Here is an 18,685-nt window from a genome sequence, read left to right as displayed (position 1 = left end):
GGAACAATTTGTGCAGGTTTTTAAATAAACTTGACTTCACAGATTGGGTATTTTTTCTTAATGACAGACTAATGATTATTCCAAAGTCATTTGTCTATTAGTTGTTTTTTTCTGCCTTGCTACTGTGTTGAACAAGTCTTTATTTTGACCCCAACACTGAAAAGATGGTGTATTACTTCTGACACAAGCCTTTCAAATTCATGGTTATGTTATAAATGGTAAGTAAAAGTCAATGCTTTTGTGATTGTGTTAAAGAAGGCAGACTAAATGGGAGCTAACTGAACACCCTGTAGTGTGCCAGGTGGAAGAAGAATGGCGTTATGCTGATTAAAATATGCTAACCATTCGAAATACTTTTGTAGAATTATAAATACTTTATAATGGATACAGATGCTTCAGTAATTAGTTACTGCTGTGCTGCTGAATGTCACTAATGCATGATACATGACAAAAATCAAGATGATTCACTCAAGACTAAAAATGCAGAAACTTTTCACCCTTGTCTCTTAAGTCAATTACACTTTCTTTTTATTCCCCACACAATGTTTTAACATTACTTTTTTTTTTCTTCTCATTTTGTTCTCTGACCAAGCACTTACACAAAAAATGAATGAGAAGATTAGCAGCCAGGAGATGAAACTGACTTTTCTACAGAAGAAGGTTGACAGCATTGCTGCTGCGATGAATGATGCAAGCAAGATGCTTTCTTCTCTGGAAGGCAAAATCAATGAAAATAAGGGCAGAGACTTCCAGTCTTTTCTAAAAGGTAAGAAAAATAAATTAATGTAATCACTCACACAGTTAAAGGTGCCAGAAAAAAAAAATGCTAAAAACATTCATAGACTGACCTATTCTATTGCTCAACATTTATAGGGAGAACTCTTTTAGTTTCATTTCCTAATAGAGGGGTTTATTTATTTTGACATTTGTTACAGTGTCTTTTATATTGACAAAAAATTTACAGTCTTTGGTACTACATCGCCTGCATGGTAATTTAAGGCACTATCAAGGCATTTTCGTTTACTTAGAGGTCCTGCAAATATTCTTATCTCTGTTTTTTGTTTATCTGACAGCTGCTAAAGTATTTGCTTTGCTACCAAGTCTAAATAATATTCTTTAATACATAATTCACCCATGCAGGGAAAATGTATAAGGAATTCTGTGGTTGTTGTATTTATAACATGGCAAACATCCTGCTGAATAATTTGCCTCTGATCATATTAGGCTACCTTAGACAAACATCTGTACTCATGTTTGGTAGGTGAGAAAGACAAGGCCAGAGATCAGGACGTTGGGCAGACCCTTGCCAGCAGAATTATGCATCACTTCTTTCTGAATCCTGCAGCAAGATCTGTTTGTTACCCACCAAAAAATTGGTTCTTAACAAGCAGAGTGGGACCGAAGCTTTAATTTCCTTGATGTGCAATATTTTTCTCATTTTTCAGGAATTTTCCCCATACTGTTAGTATTACAAATTCTAGAACGCAGAGGACTTTTCTATTGTTTAAAAATAGAACGAGGGAACTGGGACCCCTTACGTTGAGATAAAACTAAATGAAACAATAAGTGCTTTTGTGTCTCCCTTGAATTTACCAAGCATGGCCCCATTTCTTGTATTTTCAGTCCTCTGTCTCTTGAGTTGCTTGTGCTACATGCTAGATGGCTCTCTTGTACCCTGGATCACGTTTATCCCATCTCTCTCGCTGACCTGCTTTCACCTTTCCGCATATTGCTAGATGGCATTCTTGACCCTTGGGCATACATTTAATTTGTCTTTGAATATTTCCCGTTTCCCTTCTGCTTTCTCTTCATTCTTTTTTATATTCTATTCATTCTAGCTGTCATTTCCATGCTATTCCAAGAGGTCTTTTGCTGCATCCTGTGGTTGTTCTCCTCCATTCTCTACCTATATTTAAGTGTCCAGGTCCTAATTAAATTGTGCAGTACAAAAAAACCACATTATTTCACACTTGTCCGCAAATATGTTTCAAGCTTTTCTTGTTTTTATCTGTAATGCTCTATATTTTACCTGCTTAGATGAAATCTCCAGTTGCCTGCCCTTTTTTGATTTATGTTCTCAGTCTATCTCCTAATCAAGTAGCTCTAATGAAAATGCTGCTACCAACTACTTTCTTTGACTCTGATTTTGGGCACTCCAATACAGGTTATTCTTGGCTTGTACATAGGTAAACAGCAGGGAGGAGGGGAGAGAGAACAAGGCTAGTGTTTCTGTTGGCTTGTATATGTAATGTCAAAGGGCAACTGCAGTTTCTGTCCAGGGAATATCAGTCAGTCATACTCCAAGTGGGCAAAGAGCATCCTAAGGTAGCAAGAGCTGGAAGGAGTTTCTATGCTGCCCTCTAACTTGGTACAAGCATGCACTATAGGCACATCAGACTTGCTAAAAATTACTCTTAGAAGCTCAACTGAAACAGAGCACAACTTTCCCCACTACCGCTGCCATCCTGAAGCAAAGTACTTTTGAAGCACAGTTAAGTCTGTAGTTGCTTCATGCTATTCAGACTTCTTCCTTCTTCCCCTTCTTTTCCATTTTTTTCATGTGGTGCCCAGGTCCTTTGCTCATATCCATTAATCACGTTTTTTCTTATCACAGAAATTCTAATGGCTGCCCAGCTTTCCATCAAGGTTTGTTAGGAGCAAGGTCTGTTTCTGTAAACAAACAATTCAATGCAGTTTACCAAGTCTTTATTTCTTGGTTTCATCTGTAGATAGAGTTTGGTCCCACAGACCTGTCATCTGTTCATACAGGGCAACACTCACTGGAGTAATGGATATGCTCCTCTAATTTCATTAGTGAAACCTGTTGTGCATTTTTTAAATTGTTTTCAGTACTCAAGAGACTGTTCCTACTTTTTACTTAGAGAAAATAATATGATGTTCTCCCTTTAATTTAATAAACTCTGCTTACTTCTTGCTATGCTTTCTTCCTCCTATTACTCCACTTCAAGCCTTTTTATAGACTTCTTTCCTCTTCATTATTAAAATGTAGGCTCCTTTAAAAATGAACTAAACAATGGAGTGTTAATCATTTCCAAGACAGAAGTGTCATTTACAGCTGGATATATAACCTTAACTCAGTCTCCTGTGTACATACATTTATTTTGCACATTATTCTTTAAATAAATTAAACTGCAAAGGGAGCATATGTAGACACAAACTAATTACACGCTTTGGATTTCAGCCAGGGAGTTAAAATTTAAATTTATAATATCATAAAAAGTGCGAGACCTTTAATGTTCACAGGTAGTTAGGACCTTTCTATTTCAAAATGAGCAACAGAGAAATTGAGTTACATCCATGAATGTACTCCTGTGTATTCTCAGCTCAAGTTTAAGAATATACCCAATTGTCACCTACAACACAAGTTTGGGTCCTAGTTGTCCAAGCCAGCAAGTAAGGGAGAGAAACCCAAAGCTCTCTGTTCTATCAGGTTCCACCCTTGATAACAAGAACATCTGAAAACCAGAGATGAGCTCCATACAACACCTGCGATCCAACTAAATAGAGTAGGAAGGGGAGGGAGCGAGCCTGGCAGCTTCTCAATTGTCACAGAAAGAAAAGGCCAGTATAGATCCTGTGGAAGACCTCTCACAGCAGGATAGCCTGTTATCAAGATTTGTTGCTGAGATGAAGAAATTTAATTCCTCACAGAAGGTATAGAGTAACCTCGTTTCTTTCCACAGCCATTAAACTTTCCTTCACAGCTCATTGTGTCTCTAAAAGCACAGAAGATTTTTCAGCATCATAAAGTAACCTGACCAAATCATCGGTTACAATGGTTTCTCTACATGCCAGTTATTTTACTCTGCATTCATATCTTGGTTCTTTTTCTCGGCTGCCAGGACATCCTTATTCTCATGTATCTCATTTTACTGCTTTTCCTTCACTGAAGTTCACTGGCAAAGCTCAGTGTGTAAGTGTGCATGTTCCTGTGCACATTCATGTGTATACATCTGTCTAGTCATTTACTTGCTGTTCGGGTAGTAAAAAGTAAATTAATAAAGACAAAGGCAATCTAAGCATTATCACTTCATTGTTTTTTATACTTTCTGTTAAAATTGCTGTGACATCTGTGACCACAGTTGACTGTAATTGAGTTTATTGCTTAGGAAACTTCATGCTATATTTCTGAAGTGGCTTTTTTCTAGGCTAGCAAACTTATTGCTCCTGCCTTTTATAACCTGCCTTGAAAAAACCAAGCATCTGAACAAGTGACAGATTTCTCCCCTAAGGATCAGAGGTGTTTACTGTCCATTTTACCAGACATAATGAAGACTGAGACCAATTTATAGTTCATAAAAAGCAAATATTATCAACTACTTTATCTCTGTTTCCAGCTGGAAACACATGCACAATTCAAATGGATCTTCTGAACAGAAAAAGTACTGTGCTTCTCTCTAGCTTGCTGAACAAAATAATTTTTATTTGGAATCCTTTTGCAGTCCTGGAGCCCAACGTGGCATTGGGTTTCATGGGTCTGATTTCCTGCCATATTACTGCTCTCACTGAGAATGTATTTTCAAATAAAGTTTCAGAACATGCCTTGCTGTTTTAGAGATGAAGCAATAAAATCCAGACTATAGAAGTAATTGAGAGGAAAATAGAGGAAGGCAACAGAGAATTTGTGCCTTTATCAGTACAGCTTTAATCAGAGAATTGATGGTCATCGAGGCAAAGTAGAGGTTGAAGGATTTAATCGTTATATCACAAGCTGGCTGCGAGTGTTCATAGGGTTTAGAAAAAACGTGCAAAGAATGCTTCAGTGTTTTAGCAGACATTAGGGCTACCTTTGGAGAACAAATTAAAAAAATCCTTCTACTCTCATATCAGAGCAGAACTACTGCTCTAATTAATTCAAATATGTCATGCAGCACTCTTGATGAACACTATTTTATGAATGTCTTAACCCATCTAAGGCTATACATGAGACATATTTTGATGTTATTCACAGGAGCAGAATTCTCACGAATTCACTTCTGCCTAGTGCTTTTCAGGATCAGTACTCCTAGGAGCTATTTACAGATTTGTAGTATGCAAGACTAACTAAAGGTTTGTACCTTTAAAATATCTGCCTGTTGCAGCAGTTGTCACGTTACTAACTTCAGATATTCAATAAGGCTATTTTTATTTTGCTTCTTTCTCACTATAGTGTGTTGTATGATCACTTACCACATACAATACAAGATAATAAACTGTGCTTTCACTTCTTGACCATAATGTTGATAAAGCAGGTGTTTTTTCCTTTCCCCGTGGAGAAAGGACACATCATTTTCTTATGAGCCAGCCACAAAAGCACACGGATCTCCTCATTTCAGTGCTCAGAAACAGCTTAGCTAGGAGATCAAAGTTGATGCCACATATGCAGAGTCTAAATTTGCCCTTTCAAAATAATAGCAAAACTCCTGTAGAAAGAGGGATGAGTCTTCAAACACTATTAGCCATCCTCTACATTCCTTAGCTTTAAATTTTTCTCTATGGGTGGGGTGGGGATGTGTGCATTTCACTTCTGTACAGCACTGTGTTTGCTCACATTGTGAAAAACTTAATTGTTGATACCACAATTGGTTTGATTGTTTCCGTATTTCTCCTTTTTTTACCAAAGGTCTCAAATCCAGAAGTATTAATGAATTAGTCAAAGACATTGTCAGAGAACAGTTTAAAGTAGTTCAAGGTGAAATCCAAGAGAGCATGGCTCAAATTTTCAAGACTGTATCTAGTTTGTCAGATGATCTTGAAAATACAAAAGAATTAGTCAAGCATCTGAATGAAACCCAACAAAAATTTGCTCAGGAAAAAGACAGTGTGCCAACGAAGCTTGACATTCTGGAGCTAAAGAGTCATTTAGTGCAGATGAAAGAAGAAATAACCCTAACTTGTGACAAGCCTATGAAAGCTTTACAGGAAAAACAGAAATCCTTGGAAGACAACTTGGAGCACCAACAATCAAGAAGTGTCATTTATTATGAATCTTTAAATAGGACTCTTGCTGAAATGAAAGATGCTCATGAACAACTGTTATCAGCTGAACAGTCTTCAAGCCAAAACATCCCTTCAGCAGATAAAGTCACAGAGTACAATGTTACAGAGTACATGTTCACATTGCATGAGAAAGTAAAGAAACAAGGCATGATGGTGCTGCAGATCTATGATGACTTAAGAATCCAGGATAGCAAGATCAACAATCTCAGTGTTGCACTGGAAATTCAGAGAGACTCTGTTCTGGGAGTCTGTGATGACATGTTGTCAGAGAGCAGAAGGGATTTCCAAATGCAGCTGACAGCAACCCAAGAGAATGTGCTTGTCCTAAACAAAAGTCTCTCTGACCTGGTCCTTCCATTGGACAATAAGATGGACAAAATGAATGAGCAAATTAATGATTTGTGCTATGATATGGAGATCCTGCAACCTTTGATTGAACAAGGGGTACCTTTTAGTCTGACTTCAGAGTATGAACAAAAAATCCAAGTTGAAGCCATCAATGAGAAGCTTGAAAACCTCACAACTGTCATTAACAGAATGAGTTCTGAAATTAAAGAGCTTTCCAAAACTCAGGAAGAACTTAGAAATGACTCTCAGACTTATCAGGAACTGTTTGAGAGTCGTGTTAATGAATGCTCTATGGAAATAGAAGATGGATTAAACAAGACCATGATAGTAATTAACAGTGCTATTGATTCTATTCAAGATAACTATGTACTAAAAGATACTCTACGTGCTCTAAGAAATGAGACTGAAGTCTGCTGTGGCAGAGCTGACAAACTGGACAGCCTCCTGGCTTTCATCCCCCAGTTCCAACAGTTGAATGAATCCCTGCGGACTCTGCTCATTGGCAAGAAGTATGAATTCACTTCAACAGTAGCTCCATCACTTTCTGATCTTCCATTCGAGAAGTCTGACAAGAGTATCCTCCACAATTTGAGAAGTTTTTTCTATATTTTAAATGAAACATCATCAAAAGTGGACAATCAACAACAAGATATCAGCCGCCTGGAAGAAAAACTATTTGACTCTGTGGAGGAATCAAGGGACCATGAGGTTCGCCTTCTGAGCGTAGAGTCAAAGATTTCCAAGTTTTTGGCAAACAACTGTGTGTCACTGAAAAAAACCAAAGCTGCCTCGACAGAGAAGGAACAAGTGGTCTCACTTCAGCTCCAGACACTGAGTTCCAGGATCAAGGCCCTGGAAGCCAAGTCGATACGCTTCTCAAACAGCATTCCACTTCTGAACAAGACCGCTCATGAGGCCTGGGGGCTGTGTCAGGATACCAAGAGCAGCATCCAAAAAGTAAATGCGAGTATACCTGTGCTAATTAAACTTGCTCAGCCAGATATCCCTCTGCTGCAGAGAGGCCTCAAAGAGCTCATTGAATCTGTGCTTGAAATAAAAGCAGGAGCTATCTTGACAAATTTAACCCAGCATGTTGACATGTCGGTGGCAAGTGCAATGAACAACATCACCAAACTTCAGAAACAGGTGAAACCAGTTATGAAGAAACCAGCTCCAGCAAAAAAGGGGGCAGCAAATGTCACCATGAGCCTGGCAAGCCGAAGTCAGAGAAACACGGATAATACTATAGATCCAGGTATTGCATTTTACCCTACTAAAAATTAGGGTCTTTGTAATAAAGGCTTGTGTAACCATTGTGATGAACTGAGGTGGCCAAACTTGACTGAGGGTGAATAAAAAGTCCAAAGACTGACATAAAAAGTGTTTCAGAGGAACTGGAGATTACCCTAGTCTCTTCTTTACAAGAGAATTTATTTTTCTTATGAGGAGACTCTGCACTAAGGCATCTAGAACTCCATTTAATTTTCCTTAATAAATTCACATTTGATCAGTTTAAGATCTATGTGCATGCACACACACTCAGCTGAGAACCTAACCTTTCAAACATAACTGGCAATTTAGACAAAATCTAAACTACAAGAATTTTGTGCCTGCATCTCAATTAGCAATTTCAGTAAAAAAAATCATGCAAGCTGGGAGAGAAATATGGGGTTGCATCGGTACTTTGCCGTGGCAGTGGGGATGAAAATTATCAAAAAAATGAAGCAAGTGAATACACCAATTGACTGTGATGAGGCTTTTGCCAGCTCCTTCAGTACTTCATTGAGATTATTAGTGCAATTACAACACTGTGCTCTTGCAGAATCAGGAGCCCAGCCAATAAAGTAGGTTTGACTCAAGTCCATCTGGAGAACAGCTCAGCTGAGTAGGAGCTGCCATTCTTAAAATAGACATTTTGAGTGTGATTCCCTTCTGAACTTAAATTCAAACATCATTATATGAAATTAATTAATATGGATGAATTCACAGAAGTACAAACTCTGAGTTATGACTTTTGGAATCAGACTTGAGTGAAAATCAATAACACAAGCTAATGTTATATGGAAATACCATTTCTGGGAAAATACAGAAAATCAAGGCTGGTTAAGTGACTAGAAATCTTCAGGAGACTCTAATTCACATTAGAATAAGTGAGACAGATTCCTAAATGACAGATAGATGTCCAGATACTTTCGAAGATGCAGACCTAAATCTTTTCTGTAAAGCATTCTTAAACTTATGAACATTTCTGAAACTATATTTGGTCCCTATTGTAAGCAGATATAGGGGTAGTAGGAACTTTTGTTCATCTGCTAAGACCATCGGCAATCTCCCTTTCCCTCTCCCCCTCCACTCCTCTTTCCTCCCTTTCCCACCCTCCCTCCTTTGTCTTCTCCTGTCCTAGGTACAGCACTTTTCAGTAATCAATGAAAAGGATCCTTTGTAAAGCCTCAATCCCATGAGTAGCTTGGTTTCTCCTGAAAGCCATCCCCACTGAAGGATTTCGGTCCTTGGTTGTCTCTTCAGTTAGAGGGGACACACAGCTATTCCAACAGGCAGTCACGCTTAAAAATGCACCAAGATTTGCCAAATTTTTACTATAAAGTAATTTGATTATTTTTATATTAAAAATGGCAATCCTTTCTCAGTCATTTCTGTTTTCTGCCTGTTCCTGCCACTGCATAGGATGGAAATTCAAAATGCTTGCTCTCAATTAAAATTAAGGGAAAAGGAAATGTAATGCCTTTGATCCTTCCCGAGTCTTCTACTTTGTTGGAAAATGTCACTAGTGCTACCTGCCTGGAGCACAGGAAGCTGCCACCTGCTCCATTTTTTATTCCACATTAATGAATTAATGTCTTTCCTATTTATTATTTATCTCATGCTGAATTTTAACAAATAGCTTGCTTGATAACATTGGATGTATGCTCACTCTTACAGAAAGTGCAGATCTTTGCAGATGTTGAAAATCCCCATTTTTAAGCAAGTTTTCTACATAGCAATGTTTATGCAGACATTTCCATCAGTAATGAGCTTTTCCACTCAATGATATTTCATGCCTAGCAAAATCATACATTACATTTCTGTAAGTTAAAGAAGTAAGAACATTATCCTAATTAACAAGTATCCATCTTCTGCCTGGGTAGATTTTATTTCTCCAGGAAAGCTTTTTCCTCTCTAAGTTCCAGCAGACCATCCAGAGATACGTGCTGACTCTACTGAAGTTTCTAGAAGAAACCCTAAGGCATAATTGACTAATTATAAAATGTATTTGATCTTAGATCATCTTTTTCAATTCAAAAAGATTAGAAGAAAATTCTAGAAGGAGGTGAATGGCAATTCTCATTGTTTCCAACATGTTCAACATTTGATCCTACTCTAACAGATTGGGATTTTCGTTGGCTTTAATGTGTTCAGGATTTGGCCCTGAGTTAATACATTCCTCAGTAGTCATTTGAAATCACAGGGAAACCATTTGAGTTTGCATTACGTATGCAGGGCCATACAGGTTTGGAAACCTCTCATGTTGTGGAATCAACAAAAGTTTGTGTCAGGTAGGGGCCGCAATACACGTATGAAGGATGAAAAATCTAACAATTTACCTGATACTAACTGTAATGGCAACCCAGGGTGAATAAAAAAGGGATGGTCTTGAGACAGCTTCAAGTAGCTAACAAAAGGGAGATGCCAGCCTTTAAAGAAAAAATACTCAGTAAACTCTTCACTAGTCTTGGTTGGTCTGGGTTTACATCTGGATTATGTCATGGATTATGGATTATGTCTGGTCCTACCTTCCAATGCACAATGCATGGCAGAAACGCGTGATCCAGCATGAGGGCAGTTTAGCTCAGTTCCCATTTTCCCGTTGCCATTTAGTGCTGTCTGTTCTCTAGAGAACCTAAAGGCTGCCATGTTTTCCGAAAGTGAACGTAACCTCTTGTTGCATGTTTTTTGTTAGTTGTAGTTTTGCTTTATTCAGATTATGCCACCCTCACATCAACATGAATAACTAAGGATGCAGCTGTGTTATATTTGAAACAGTGCATCCGTGTGAGAGAGGTAATTTCTTTTCATTCTCATTTCCTCTATGTCTTATTTCTGTTTTCACGTGATTTCTGACTCCTAACAGAAATGCAAGTTTCCATTGTTGCTTTATCATTCAAGCCCGCAGTGAAATTAACCTATTTAAATGTTTTGCATCTTGTGCTTTAATTGCACAAGTTTGATGGTTATTCTAGTTCAATTTGATGACTTATTTCGATTTTGCATGTTTTCTTTAGACTAACAGGTAGATTAAACTGTTGTGGGTTTTTTGTTATTTTTTTTTATTATTATTTGTTTTTTATTTAGTGATCCTGAAATCATCACACTGGAAGTATTAGATACTTCTGCTTAACAGAGAGGCAGATTAGTCAGAGTCCAGTCAGCGCAGATCAGTCTTGACAATCTGCCCCCACCCAAAACTGGAGAGCACAGCTGAGGCACCTCTCCTCCTTGATTTTTGACCAAAAGCACTACGCATGAATCTTGTTTTTGCACCACAGACACCCTACACAGTGCTTATACCTGCATTCCCTGTCAGCCCTCCCAGTGCAACAGTAGTCTTAATTGCCCTGGGCACCCTGATCTAACCCCCAGACTGCACACCCTGCCCATGGACCTTGGGGATCCTTGTTTTAGCCCAAACCAATATCCCAGGCCTTTTCAGTCATGCTGGGCTGTGACTAAGCCTGGTTGCCATGATCAGCCTGCCACGCTCTGCCTGTCACCTCTGCAGGTGAGGCACAAGCCCTGCTGTCACCCTCAGTTCCTGGCTGCCTGCTCTGGTGGGGCTGCCCCTCTCCTGCTGCTCCCTGGTACTCCTTGCATCTAGGCTACTGGGGATGCTCATCGCTTTTATCACTGTCAGACTGAGAGTGCTAAGCCAGAGGTGATTAATAGTTGTAGACTGACAACCAGTCTGACCCTGTGCGAGTAGTGTGGTTTAGTAGATTCCCAAGCTCTTACAATCTCCCAGGGCTTCCCCAGAGACAGATACAGATAACTAAATATTGAGAAAACATTGGTAAGTTTCTTCTTGTTTAGACATTTCCAAGTCAAACGACTGAAGTCACTTCTTTCTGTAAGGACACCATTAAATTGCTAAATATTTTATTTGCTTCTAAACAACACCCCAGTAAATACTGACAGAGTTTCATTATTGGTTTGAAGATTCGCTTGTACAGCGCTGGCAGTCTGTTTCTTAAAAGAGCTACTGACTGCTTGCCCTCCCAAAGAGTAGCAAACCTCAGCATTAACTGGCTCTCCTCACTCCTACCATGCTGCATGTAAATAGCAACTGCATTCAGCTTATTCTCTGCTATTAATAGCTGCAATTTAAGCCTTTATTTTAATCTATAAATTGTCTCTCTTTGACTCACCTACATTACTAAATTGTGAAATATTAATTAAAAATAGGATACGTACTATAGTAGGACATCCTTTCCTAATATGAACCTCTTGACATCTTTATCCCAAGCAGAGAATATGGACATAGTGTCTCAGGATGCCCTTCAGCAAGGAAAAAGAAAATGAAAACAGTGGGAAGTAGGGTGGCCTCTGCTAGAAATGACAGCAAAAACATGCTATGGTAAGACCGCATGGAAGTTGCACAGAGATTACCTGCTCAGTGGAGATCATTTGCCTCTTGCTCTGAAAATCCTAACTTGATTCAAACCTCTTCACGCCTTCTCCTAGTGGTAGCAAATCAAGAGGCTCCCCAGCTGCTTTTAAGCACTGCTGCACCTGGAGGGTTAATTTATTGTAGGTAAAGCTATGTCTGAATTTGATTTAACTCCAAGGTTAAGTTCAGGCAAAATCATCCGTCAGCAGAGTGTTAAAACACTAGTCTCAGTATCATTATCATTTCCTTTTTGTGACCTTTTTCCTGTTTCTTGGATTTACTTCTTGTTTATGATAAGTAGGGGCCAATTGGCAGAGAGGCTGCTGTGTTCTTACACAAAGCTTTTGTATTTTGGGAATATGATGCAGTCAGCACAATCAGATGTTTTCCTTCCTTCTCTGCTTTCCTTTCACAATTGATAAATATGTGGATGCTTGGTAAATATGAGTGAAATGTTGTGGATGCTTGGTAAATATGAGTGAAAAATAACTTCAATTAAGTGTGCAACAAAACTATTATCTGAGAAGAAAAACATTATTTCCTCATGTCCAGTTGCCCCCGCTGTGACCCCAGTCATGACAGTCCTAAATTGCTTTTTTTCAGGCATTATGGGATGGGCATTATTTTCTGTGAAAAGAATTACTGTTGTGTTTTGAAGTTCATATGCTCCATCACTGCAAATCCAAGTGGCATGGTACAATGTGCTTTAACATTCTGCTCGCTGAACTAAAATTTCTCATGGAAATAGTTTGCCTATTTATTTAATGCATAAGTCTGTGAAATGGCTGGATGGGAATCTGAAGATAACTATGGGCATTACTGAAATATCTATGTGAAGATCCAGTTCATCATTTACCTGGCAATAAGTAGACCCTTTTATGAAAGGCTTTTCCAGTTCCCACCAACCAGTCTAAATTTACCATCACAAGACTGCGTGGAGTTCTCTTTCCAGAGCTCTGCTGGTAGTTCCTGATGAAGAAAAGTTCGTTTTCTAAAACATCTGACTATTATTTGACCAAAGCAAGAGAAAGGAAAAATGTGTGGCTTGGGAATGCTTTGTGTTCAGAATTTTTCATACCAATATTTAATTTTTAAAGTGGCCCAAATGTTCTCCCCAAACTGCTATGACAATATGTTATACAATTACACTCAGTAGTTACTGTCTCAGAGCTCAGCGGCACTGGACTGACAGATTTCTCTGTATCAGCTGGGCATGATCTGGCCAGCTCGTGCAGTCAGGAAGAGAAGCAAGGACATCCTCAGCGAGGGTGCTCTGCAAATCCACCTGTTTGGTATAATTTGTGTTGCTTGCAATACAAAACTTTTACAACAATCTTGGTAGATATCCTGGAATTGGGTTATTTATGGGCAAGGAGAAGTGCTGCAAATGGTTTGAATAGCATTTAAGATCTTTCATCACCAGTAGTCAGACTCTCCTGCAATGGTTGTGACACATAGGTGTGAGTAATGTCATGGACAGGACAGTCCAACCTGTACACAAGCAGTACAAAATCTGTGTTTTGGTACGCCCGTGGATAAGCTGACTCTGTCCTAAAAAAGCAGCCTTCTGTGCCTGCACTGGTGAAACCAAAGCAAACTACAGATTTGCCTGAACCAGCAGGAAAATAACTATTTCTTTTGTCTCACTAAAAGAAGGAAATAAAATTGGATATGTCAGTAAAACTCTTCCAAGTTTTGCTCTTTGTGTCTGAAGGGCTCCTGCAGCATGGTCAGCTCCAAGCCTCTCAGCACACTCCCGTTCTTAGTTAAAGATTAATTAGCTGATCCAACATGTTTCTTTAATCACATGATTGCAGACTGCCTGATTTTCACTTGTGTCTTGGTTTGCTGTAGTGTCCAAGGGCTGCCATACAAGAAGGGAAGAAAGGAGGTTGAGCCAGGTGTGTGGGGGTCAGCACAAAAACATCCACTGCCACTGTGACCAGGTGGAAGAGGGAAGTGAGCAGCTGATGCTGGGTGGACTGCAGGTCTCTGTGTCAGGCTGTGACAAGGAGGGGTGGATTCTCAACCGTGTCCCTATGGGAATGAGTATCCTCCAGACTGAATCTGTCCTGAGGACCACCTGCCTTAGATTGTGATGGAAAGACTTGTGTAAGGAACGCCAGAAGGAGAATTTCCTAATGCTTGGCTGTAGTCAGGCTTTGCTGGCTTTAAACTTACATTGCAGACTGGGAAGTCATTAAATCAAGGAGGGCAGGAGGGAAGAAATGAGCAGGGAAATGTTGGTGTTCGTTGACAGGGGTCTCTGGGACTGTACAATCACGGCTGTTCAGATATCCCAGTCTTTTGATGATTCTCATAATGTTTGATGAGTGAGATGCTCCAAAGAAGTTAATTTGTGATATCTTTTGTTTTATTACATGTACTTGACCCTCTGAGACAAGCAGAACTCAGAATTTGTAGGCAATTCTGAGTATCTTGGAGGCTGTGTTGAAGCAAAGAGGGAGACTGGACTAGCAAAGGGTCTGAACAGCCTGGACAGGATCTGAAGTTGGCCTTCACACAGAACCTCAGCAGAAATTCCACTGGCTTTATGAATTGACAAAGAGGCTTTCCAAACCACTGAAAACTTGGGAAGTGTCACTGTAATGACATTTCAACTGAGATTGTTGGTTTTTCTCCCTCTCTATCACAGGGCAGTATTCAGCTTGTGTCAGTTCCCCGTGCCAGAATGGAGGAACCTGTATCAATGACAGACAGACTTTTATTTGTGCTTGTCGCCACCCATTTGGAGGAGTCAACTGCAGTACGAAGCTGATGAATGACAATTCTCTGAGTGTAGGCAAGTAAAGTATTTAGTAGTGCAATATGCTAGCAGTACGGGCCTCTGCCCCAGGGCCTAATTAGAGAGCATTTGCTGGTCAAAGGTCTCACATTTCACTTTAATGAGTGCAACTCAAGCAGTAGTGGCCTGTGTTTTGGTGCTGAAGACATCACTCCCTGTGGGTGGCTCGTGATCTCTTTCTTTCATATGACCCGATGATGGGATTAAATTGAGCTGGGACCAGCCATAATAGCTGGGAAGCTCTCTGCTGAATTGTGCAGAGCGGGAGGGTGTGCAATAGATGTATTTGAACATGATATCATAGATTTCAAGGGGGGAGGTAAAATCACATCACTGGGGAATACTAGCATCAGCACGGCCATAAATGCCCTATAAATACCAGTAGTTACCATGATGTGTGGGACTATGGCCTCAAGGAGTCATTTTAGGCATGCCTCTTATTTTCATCAGCAAAGGATGCAGCCCTTGAAAGATTTCAAAAAACAAAAGTGGCGACTGTGCTTATTTAGTCCAGAAAACAAACAAATAATTTACATCCAGGTCACACGGAACATGAATTTTATGCAGCTTTCAGCAGCTATTTGGCTGATTCTCACTCATGACAGCATATGAATAGTGAATAAAATCATTTGTACAGTGGCAGGGAATCATAGTGTGCATGCTCAGCTGGAAGAGAAAAAGATATACTTTTATTCCCTCATTTAACATCGGGAGTGCTAAACCTTTCCAGTGTTTGTCTAAGATTTGTGGAGAAAATTCTTGGCTTCAGCACACACAGATGAACAATGAAAGAGGTCCTGGGGTAGGAATAAATTTTTGGGGGGGGAAGGGAGGGAGGCAGGGGGAAATAGATGAGAACGAAAGAAAAGAAAAATAGCAGCTCCCTTAATGATAACATAGTACAGACAAACATAAAGTTCCCTTGCTGATTCTAAAATTATTCCTTTGTGAATACACCTAGCACTAATTGTGTAGAAAATTACTTTTTATACAATACAGAAAAACACTGTGTTTATGCAGAAATACTATGTTTCAGTTGCTCAAGCTACTGGAGGATGTGACTTCAGAAATACTGCTTCTGATCTTCTGGCTGGTTCAAGTTCCCTTTATATAATGTAACATTAATTGAAATTGTTCTTTGTTCCTTTCCAGATTTTTCAAAAGGATCATACAGATATGCACCTATGGTGGCGTTTTTTGCCTCTCATACGTATGGAATGACGACTCCAGGACCCATCAAATTTAACAATCTGGATGTCAACTACGGAGCTTCATTTGCCCCAGCAACTGGGAAGTTCCATGTTCCATATCTGGGGGTCTATGTTTTTGAATATACTATTGAATCATTTAGTCCACGTGCCTCTGGCTATCTGGTTGTTGATGGAATAGACAAACTCACTTTTCAGGCTGAAAATATTAATAGTAACAAGTACACTGACAGAGTAATTACTGGAAATGCTTTATTAGAGTTAAATTATGGTCAGGAAGTCTGGCTCAGACTGGCAACTGGCTCTATACCAGCCAAGTATCCACCAGTAACTACATTTAGCGGTTACTTGTTGTATCGTACCTAAGTCAGTCACAAATGTAAACAGTCACCATCAAATGAAGCAACCTGCATGTGAATTTATCTTTGCTTTTAAATACTTTGTTTCTTTAACAGCATTAAGTTTCTCAAAGTAACCAATGTGATGGCCTTTGAAGTGCTGATTCTCCAAGAAGTCGCTTGGTTGTAGCCATGTGCACATCTATAATGACAGTCCACAGGTTGGTGATAGGGTAAAAATAAGAATCTTTCTTGTATAAGCATGACTGGGAAGCACAAATCTTCTACGTTTGCATTGCATAAACATACTTACACAAGGTAGCTGAGAATTGGTTCTCAAGGTAAAACAAAGCTGGTTTTGATTGTTCCTTTACAACCTGAGTGCATACCAAAGGTGATGGATAGATTTTGATGACTCAGATGCTGGGTTACTACTTAGCTCATTGTATCAAGTGATAATCATGTGTATATATTGTGTTTGGAAAAAATATATTTCTTTTTCATTTTGCCTGACATTATTCACCATATACCTTGATAAGTCAGTGTTTAATTGATTCATGATTTTGTATGTATGTAACCAGTATGATAACAAACTGGTTTTTTATCTAGCAGAAAAGAACCAAAAGGGAATATTTAAAAGCTGCATGTTGATACATTCAGATTAGAAGTAAAGTGCTCGTTTTTAGCAGTGAATATCATTAGTCATGGGAAAAACATTATAATGGTTTTGCTGGAGTGTCTCTTGCTTGGAGCATTTAAACCACAGCTGGATTTTCCTTAGGTGATATGTTTTTGAGCAAACATGGTTATATTGGCTTCACACAGATTTTAGCATGTAAACTTTGACCTATAAAGTACACAGGTTAGATGAGATAATGATAGTAGTCCTTCCTAAGTTTGAGCTCTATAAATCTATTATTTTTGTTTCTGCATCATATTCACTAACTACTGAGGCAAAATGAAATTAACTTCAGTCTGCATAAACCAGAATGTGATTTCCAAGCACCAATCCAAAAACAAAAAAAGTATTTTTTGTTCATGCTATGACTGCCTGAAAAAAATAAACTCTCAGGTTCACATCCTTATCAGTTACAAAGTCCTGGTTTGCTGTAGTTTCTTGATATCCCATTGACTGGTGTGACTGACCAGGTTTATTTCTGGTTACTGCCTTTGTTAATGCTAATTGATCAGGTTTTACATCTCTGTGTGTTTGTCTCCCTCCCTTTCCTTATCCTCCCAGCTGAAAAAATAAACTTTCTCACACTGCACATGTCCTTACCAATTAGTGCCACCGACCAAGTTTGTTCTCATAACTACCTCCAGTACCATTTGTAAGGCAGGTTTGTCTCTACTTGTTTATGGCTCCTTTCACCAGCTACCCTTAAAGGAGAAGATGCTCTCCTTCCGTGGCCCTGACATTCAGTTATTGTTAACTGACATGCTCCAGTGATCTGTGACAATTTATTGAAACCCAGAATGTTTTGGAGCTCCCTGAATTATTTTGTTTTCCATTGTAAGGAACTTTTCTTGAAAACACATAAGAATCTTCAGCTCTTTTCTTAGTATGACTTAATGTACATTACCAAATCTTAAGATGAACGTCCATGACATGACTGAATTCTTCCATGCAGTATGTGGATAAGAGAATCCACAACAACTTTCCTCAGGTGTACAAAACTACACTTTGGTGTTCAAAACTGAAATGCGCATTCTGCACCACGAGCATTGTACTGAAACTTTGTCTGTGAGCATGTGCCTGTGTGCACTGGCTACCTGAGCTACAGAAGCGTGCAGCACTGAACAGCATTCTCCCAGCTTCAGCGGGGCATCCTACTGTGGCTTGTCATTAAGGACAGCAAATGAGAGTTGATGAAAGCTTTCAATCCAAGCCCATTTTCTGAAGCCCTAAATCCACTGATTAATTGTTAAGGGATCTTGCAGCATATAAATAGCTATTAAAATATCCTACGTTTCCTTGGAGGATCTGAAAAAAAACAGAGCCACTACTCTAAGGGTCAACTGCATCTTGTTAACAGGTTGGGATGATTTGCTTGTGTTTGTGTTTTTGTTTCAGGTTTTTTTTTGAGGCCAGAAATCCTTTATTCTTTGCACCTGATGAATTCTTAATGTACCATGAACCCTGAATGAGCGTGCTACAGACCTTTCTCCTGTTGCATACCATATTTTTCTGTAAACACTCAAAATCCTTGATACGGCACTAACTCAGCCTACCGTATCATTGAATTTTATCAAATATAATGACCACAAGCCCCAATCCCTCCTTGTATGATTTTGTCATTTTAATGTGTTTAGTCCTCTCTGT

The 18,685-nt window shown here is 39.1% G+C and overlaps 1 protein-coding gene and 1 long non-coding RNA gene across 2 annotated transcripts in view; one reads left to right on the top strand and one right to left on the bottom strand.

The window, feature by feature from the left end:
* The window catches only part of MMRN1 (multimerin 1), a 46,529-nt gene extending 29,654 nt beyond the window's left edge, over positions 1 to 16,875 (top strand). The window contains exons 5-8 of the mRNA XM_074589584.1: positions 593 to 766; positions 5,624 to 7,603; positions 14,667 to 14,813; positions 15,969 to 16,875. Coding sequence (XP_074445685.1) covers positions 593 to 766; positions 5,624 to 7,603; positions 14,667 to 14,813; positions 15,969 to 16,390 — 2,723 coding nt within the window. The 3' untranslated portion in view covers positions 16,391 to 16,875. The remainder of the gene's footprint in view (positions 1 to 592; positions 767 to 5,623; positions 7,604 to 14,666; positions 14,814 to 15,968) is intronic.
* LOC141744182 (uncharacterized) lies at positions 657 to 12,075 on the bottom strand. The gene is made up of 3 exons (XR_012587355.1): positions 12,010 to 12,075; positions 11,815 to 11,898; positions 657 to 759 (listed from the first exon to the last, which is right to left on the bottom strand). It is a non-coding gene; the product is annotated as an uncharacterized LOC141744182 (long non-coding RNA).
* Positions 16,876 to 18,685: the final 1,810 nt, after the last annotated feature.

Source organism: Larus michahellis, chromosome 5, assembly GCF_964199755.1.
Source record: "Larus michahellis chromosome 5, bLarMic1.1, whole genome shotgun sequence".
Lineage (NCBI taxonomy): Eukaryota > Metazoa > Chordata > Aves > Charadriiformes > Laridae > Larus > Larus michahellis.
This window is presented reverse-complemented; position numbering and strand designations above follow the sequence as displayed.